Below are 6,160 nucleotides of genomic sequence, written 5' to 3' on the forward strand. Positions count from 1 at the left end.
AATTCTCTAAAAGTTTTATAAAATACAACTTAGAAAATCTTCAATCTCGATTAAAATGGAGATCTCATAATGCCTCCTACTTAAGGCACCATTGACCACATTCTCCTTCCCTTTGATGTACTAGGCAACAAAGTCGTACTTAGAAAGAAACTCCATTCATGGTTGGAAATAAGCATTCATATTTTGGGTTAGTAAATATATATTATAAACTATGATAATTAAGATGAATAGCCCAAAAGAAAATGTCCCCATCATGCAAGCACATGGATGATAGCCGCCAACTATGAATAGTTGGGTGGATAGTTTAATCAATGATCATTGAGCTTCCCTGACTCATAAGCGATCACTCGGACCTCGTACATAAATACCACCTCGAAACTATCCAATGATGCATCATGTAAACCAAAAAGTCCTCTATAAGATTAGACACCATAAGGATGGGTGCATTAGTGAATTGCTCGCTGAAAACTTGAAAGGTTGATTCACACTTTTCTGAACACATAAATTTCTTTTGTTTCCTATGAAGAGAAATAATCAGATGCGTCACTCGAAAGAAGTCCCTGTCGGAACAATGCTAATAACCTCCCAATTCCATAAAATTACAGACCTTAGAAACATTAAAGTATGCTAAGAGATTCGCAATGCCCCGAATCTTCGAGCGATTCAACTCAGATGCGCTCACTAGATATTACATGACCTAGATTTTCTAGCGATAAACCTCTTCTCTATAGTCAACATGCTGATCAGACTCTGAATTTGGTGAAGTGGAATTATGGAGGCAAAAGGGGTAATCAGTGTAACCCACGACCTGGTCATGAGTGTAGAAAGTAGAGCGGTCATAATTGGTGAGCTTGGCTTCAATAGCGAATCTGTGGGGCAAATCGGGATTTGAAATGAAAAGCCTACCAAAGGATATCATGTCTGCACTGCCACTGGACACAGCTTCCATGGCTGTCTCTCTGCTGTATCCGCCGCTCCTCATAACCCTTCCTCTGTATTCCTCCTTCACAATCTTCCACATTGCCGCAGCCGTCATTTCGCCCTCTGCCCCCTTGTCTTTGAGGCCTTCTTTTGTGAACCGGGGCTCAGTCAGGTGGAGGTAAGCAAGAGGATATGAATTGAGGAGGCCAATTAAGTGAGAGGTGAGAGCCAGGGGATCGGAATCAGTAGTGCCCATGTGATCTATGATGGGCGACACTCTAATGGCGGTGCGCTCAGCTCCAATCTCCCCCACCACCGCCTCCACGACCTCCATGGCAAAGCGGCATCTCTTGTGAAGTGACCCACCATAGTCATCCACTCTATCGTTTACGCCGTCCTTGAGGAACTGGTCGATCAGGTAACCGTGCGCTGCGTGGATTTCCACGCCGTCAAAGCCTGCACACATGGCATTCCTCGCCGCCTTACGAAACTCTTCAACCACAGCAGCTATTTCAGACATAGAAAGCGCACGTGGGGAGGAGTACGCGGCCTTGGAGCCGCCGGGCATCAAGATACTCCATTCCTCTGATATTGCCTTGCCTGTCGACGATATGGGTGCTTCCCCATTGGGCTGATAAACTGCAATGAAATAAACCGCAATAAAATGAGATTGTAATGATTATGTATGAATTTTTTATCAATATTTCGGATTACACTTAATTATCCATCATCAGAATGAATGAAAACACATTAAACAAAAACTAATTAATTACAGACTAAAAACAAATATAACAAATATACCCACACCAGCAAAACTTAAAACAAATGTACGAATGAAGAAAATGGAAGCGTTTTAATCAAGCAGCCACAATTGAATGAATTTCATACCTGTGTGTGATGCCCTGCCGACGTGCCAGAGCTGGCAGAAGATGATGCCGCCTTTTGCATGAACAGCGTCCACAACCTTTTTCCACGCCTTCACTTGCTCCTCACTGAAAATACCGGGGGAATGAGGAAACCTGCAAGATAAGATCTCATCAGTAACCTTACTTCAATTATAACACATTCATTAGAATTTTAATGTTAGTTATACATACCCAAATGCCTGGGGCGAGACTGCGTTAGCTTCTGTGATGAGAAGGCCTCCTCTGGTGGTCCTCTGAGAATAGAACTTCACGTGAGAGGGTTGAGGAATGCTGTTTATTGCGCGACACCGAGTTACAGGAGCCAAAACAACTCTACACACATTTATAATAATAATGATGTTAGATACTACAGTAGTCTTTAAAAAAAATAGGTTGCAGAAATTGGTAAACATGAAAATGTATTTTACCTGTGGGAAAGTTTGAACAGAGGGCCCATCTGAAAGGGTGACAGAAGGTGAGAATTGTTATCTTCTGGCACTTGAGGAGAAGCAGATCGGGCTTCGTGGAAACTTCCTCCTTTCCCCATTTGGAAGAATTTAACTCTTCTAGATCGACTGTCATAAAATCCAGCCGCTTCTTTCTTCAAGAATTTGAAAAAGCATAGAATTTTGTGTGAGCTTATATTTCTCGACAAGGGCTGAACTTGGTTTGGCATTTGGAGCATGTTCACAGATGGTATTTATAGGCGTTTTCTCTTTCTATTCACACAGACATTTATGCACCAGTTCGTTTCACCTAGATGCAGTTCGACTGACTTTGTGTTTTCAACCCGCATATAGTAAAATGAATCTCTCCTCCTACTTTTCCAACAGTCTGAATGGAATGACGGAACTTCCAACTTGCCTGCTCCCAATATGGAGCACTATTTGGTCGAAAAAGACATATCACCTAAATTTATTGTGATTGTCAAAACTACTTTCCAAAGTACCATGTGGGTTTAACCTTTCAATATCTTTTGTACATTTATAAATATTAAAAAATTTGATAAAGATAAGAATTTAATTATTTTATGTTTAATAATTCAAGGTAAATATTATATATCACGAACGGAATAAATGAGTTGCCATGTTTTATATATGTTATATTATATTATTATCTTAAGTTAATGATAATTCGTACATTATTAATTTTACTTAATTTATAGTAATTTGTAATAGTTAGAAGTTATTGGTCATGTTCAATTTAATGTGTTATTTATCAATCTACTATTGAGTGTGAGGAGGTTTCTTATATCTGTCTTCTAAATTGTATTTAGTGTTTTTCTTTGAAGAGTTTCAGATTGGGGTAGAGATATTATAAGCTTTGATCGTGATTTATTTTTAAAATAGTTTTATGTATGTTATCTCTATTGTAATTATAAATTTCTTGCAAGATACAACTATATATCATGTTATCAGCCTTTCATTTATGTAAAAAATTGAACTTTCTTAAATACTCTCTCTTATACCAATTATCAACAAAAACAATATATTAATCACCCTTATCTTACAATACTTACAAATATAAAACTAGACAAAACACAACCCAATAATTTATTTACATTAAATATTAAAAATTTCCACAAACATACATTATGAAAATTTACCCCATATCAATTTTTACTCATCTCAAATTTTCTACATATAGGTACTACGATCATCACACTCACTCTCATGAAAATCAATTGAGAAGTGACATTTTTCACAACTTGAGAAAGAAAAGGTAAAGACAAATACTTTGGAGTGGCTCCAATGGTGTGCATTTGCTCAGAGTAGCTTGTGAATGAACTCAAGTCAATCCATACACCAATTATTTGGGACCATGTAGAAAGTAAAATTAAGTGGGAAATTGCATCATCATTGACGTGCCTTTTTTAATACGTTGAAGTAAGCCGTCACTACAAACCCTAGTAATGGAGAAAAGCGTTGGCCATTCTGATACGGAAATCAATTAGGATTACAGTCGTCCACATACATGTTAGGAATTCAGTCGTCTACATACATGTTAGGATTTCAGTCGTCCACATACATGTTTCTCGTGAAAAATCAGTGTGAAGGCGTCGCCGCCAATAAAGTACCGACTGAGTGAGATTGGTACAGAGATTTTAGTCTTTTTTTTTACGTTTTCACTCTTCTATTCTTTCTCTGTCACTGTTTTTTCTTTTAATATTTTTTTAATCTTTTCTTATTTATTTCTTACACCCAAAGACATATCTTATATGAGATGGACTAGTTCATTCTGAGATGGACTAGTTCATTCTGTCCATCAATGGTCCAGGATGATAAAGAGATAATACAAGACAATTGCAATGTTTACAACTGTCGATTCATTTTTTTATCATATTCATGTTATCCTGCCATGTCATCTATGTTGTGTAAGCGATGGGACAGAAAAATAAATGTTTATCCCTTCACTCTGCTTTCAAAACTGCATGCAATAGGGGAAGAGCACCAGTAGCCGTCATAGCTAACTTCGCGCACCCACAGATCCTAAACGATACATCAGATTTTGAATTTTTATTTTTTTTGGTTGTCTTCTTATGCAACTTAACTGCTTAAAGGTATTGATTTGGCTTTTGGGTAGTAACGATGCACACTGCGGAATCAGTTATGCGCACAAGGTCAAAAAGTACACATTTCAAAGTGTCACTTGATACCTAACTAAAGATGTTCCAGTAACTGTCCACGTGCTTGTGGACAAATGTCCCAATAGTTTTACACAAATGTTCCAATAGTGGTGCACAAATGAACCAATTATGAACAAGAAATTACAAAAAATGATTGGCTATTAGTACAAAACAAATTTATTAATGTTGTTTTCACTATGACGGCTATTGGGAGGTCACTATGACAATAAGATGGCGACTATTGGAACTATGATGGCTATTGATATTCTTCCCCTAAGTCCTCCTCCGTATTCATTCTTCTGAAATCAATTCAAGTGTGTCACTGTGGGTATGAACCCCTGACTTGCCGCAATCTGAGTCGTGTTCCTATTCTTTCACTATCATGCCTACCCACATTCCACATCAGCTATAGAAATGCTATTAGCATCATCTTCTCTTCATTGTAAAAGCCAAGAGAAACACATCATCTAAAATTGAAGTAAAAGCCAAGAGAAACACATCATCTAAAATTGAAGAGAAGAGGAGAGAAGAAACAAAAAAATCCTTTTATATTCAAATCAATAAATAAAACCCATCTATAAATTTAGATGATATTGAAGAGAGGAATGAATGACTATTAACAAGAGAAAAAGCAGCTGTAGATGTCCAAACTTAATATATTCTCTGTGAAACAGGTTCGGTGTGTCTTCTTCGAGTGCACCACGTAATTTGATTTGTTTATTATTTTGATTGCATCCACTGGACATTTATTGCTTGGAAAGTTTGATGAATAATAATTTTTAGTATGGAAATAATGGCTTCATTTTACATGACATGATCATACCAAAATTGGCATTACATTACAAATTATAGAGGAAATAGTGAGCTCTTTCTTTCTTTTCTACATATTGTAAGATTACAACAAATGAATATTTAGAGTTCGAAGATGATGTAACAAATGTATTCTTACAGAAAATTGGTTAAAATTATGCTATGTCACTTCCTTTCTCTTTAGTAATGCTTTTCGATCACCATCTAACTACTTAAATCTATGATGATTTCATTTTTCTCCCAACTCCTAATGTAGTTGTAAAGATCAATTGGAATTTAGATACAATGCCTAATAATTTTAAAGTTGTAAATTACAACTCAAGAATTTAAGATAGCTTTTGTTGGGAATAATTTTAGCTCAACAATTCTATATAGGGAGCCTTTTGATCACCATCTAACAACTTAATTCTACAGTGCTTTCATTTTTCTCCCAACTCTTAATGAAGTTGTAAAGTTCAATTGGAATTTAGATACTATGCCTAATAATTTTAAAGTTGTAAATTACAATTGTAGCATTTAAGATAGTTTTTTGTTGGGAATAATTTTAGCTCAACAATTCTATATAGATATATATAAAGAGACAAACTCAAAATATAGACAATTATTTCTTAGGAAAATACTTGGATGTTTTAGATTAATGTTTAATACATAGATGACATTTGTGTTAATTATTTACGATAAATTTAGAAGATATATTATTTAAAAATAAATAAAAGGCATACGCATGAACTAATATTAAAAGATATAGTAAAGGATATAGTTGCAAGTGATATTACAAAGGTAGAAGATATATTGTTCTCTTCAATAAATTTTGTAATTAATATGAAAATATTTTTTAAATTATTTGTTAAATAAACTATATGTTTTTAAATAGAATTTATATAATTCTCAGTAAAGT

The 6,160-nt window shown here is 35.4% G+C and overlaps 1 protein-coding gene across 1 annotated transcript; it reads right to left on the reverse strand.

The window, feature by feature from the left end:
- Positions 1–566: 566 nt before the first annotated feature.
- On the reverse strand, positions 567–2,497 carry LOC131039736 (12-oxophytodienoate reductase 7-like). The gene is made up of 4 exons (XM_057972575.1): positions 2,255–2,497; positions 2,019–2,159; positions 1,810–1,940; positions 567–1,560 (listed from the first exon to the last, which is right to left on the reverse strand). The coding sequence occupies exons 1-4, from the start codon at positions 2,371–2,373 to the stop codon at positions 707–709; spliced, it is 1,245 nt and encodes a 414-aa protein (XP_057828558.1). The 5' UTR covers positions 2,374–2,497; the 3' UTR covers positions 567–706.
- Between the last annotated feature and the right edge of the window lie 3,663 nt (positions 2,498–6,160).

The sequence above is a fragment of the Cryptomeria japonica genome, chromosome 6 (assembly GCF_030272615.1).
Source record: "Cryptomeria japonica chromosome 6, Sugi_1.0, whole genome shotgun sequence".
Taxonomy (NCBI): domain Eukaryota; kingdom Viridiplantae; phylum Streptophyta; class Pinopsida; order Cupressales; family Cupressaceae; genus Cryptomeria; species Cryptomeria japonica.

What these genes read in the sequence shown, in the direction of transcription:
- LOC131039736 (XM_057972575.1), bottom strand. Translation starts at nt 2,373, where the DNA reads ATGGGGAAAGGAGGAAGTTTCCACGAAGCCCGATCTGCTTCTCCTCAA. An exon ending in CTGTTCAAACTTTCCCACAG is followed by an intron (nt 2,160 to 2,254) that starts GTAAAATACATT and finishes AAATGTGTGTAG; the next exon opens with AGTTGTTTTGGCTCCTGTAA. An exon ending in GTCTCGCCCCAGGCATTTGG is followed by an intron (nt 1,941 to 2,018) that starts GTATGTATAACT and finishes CTTATCTTGCAG; the next exon opens with GTTTCCTCATTCCCCCGGTA.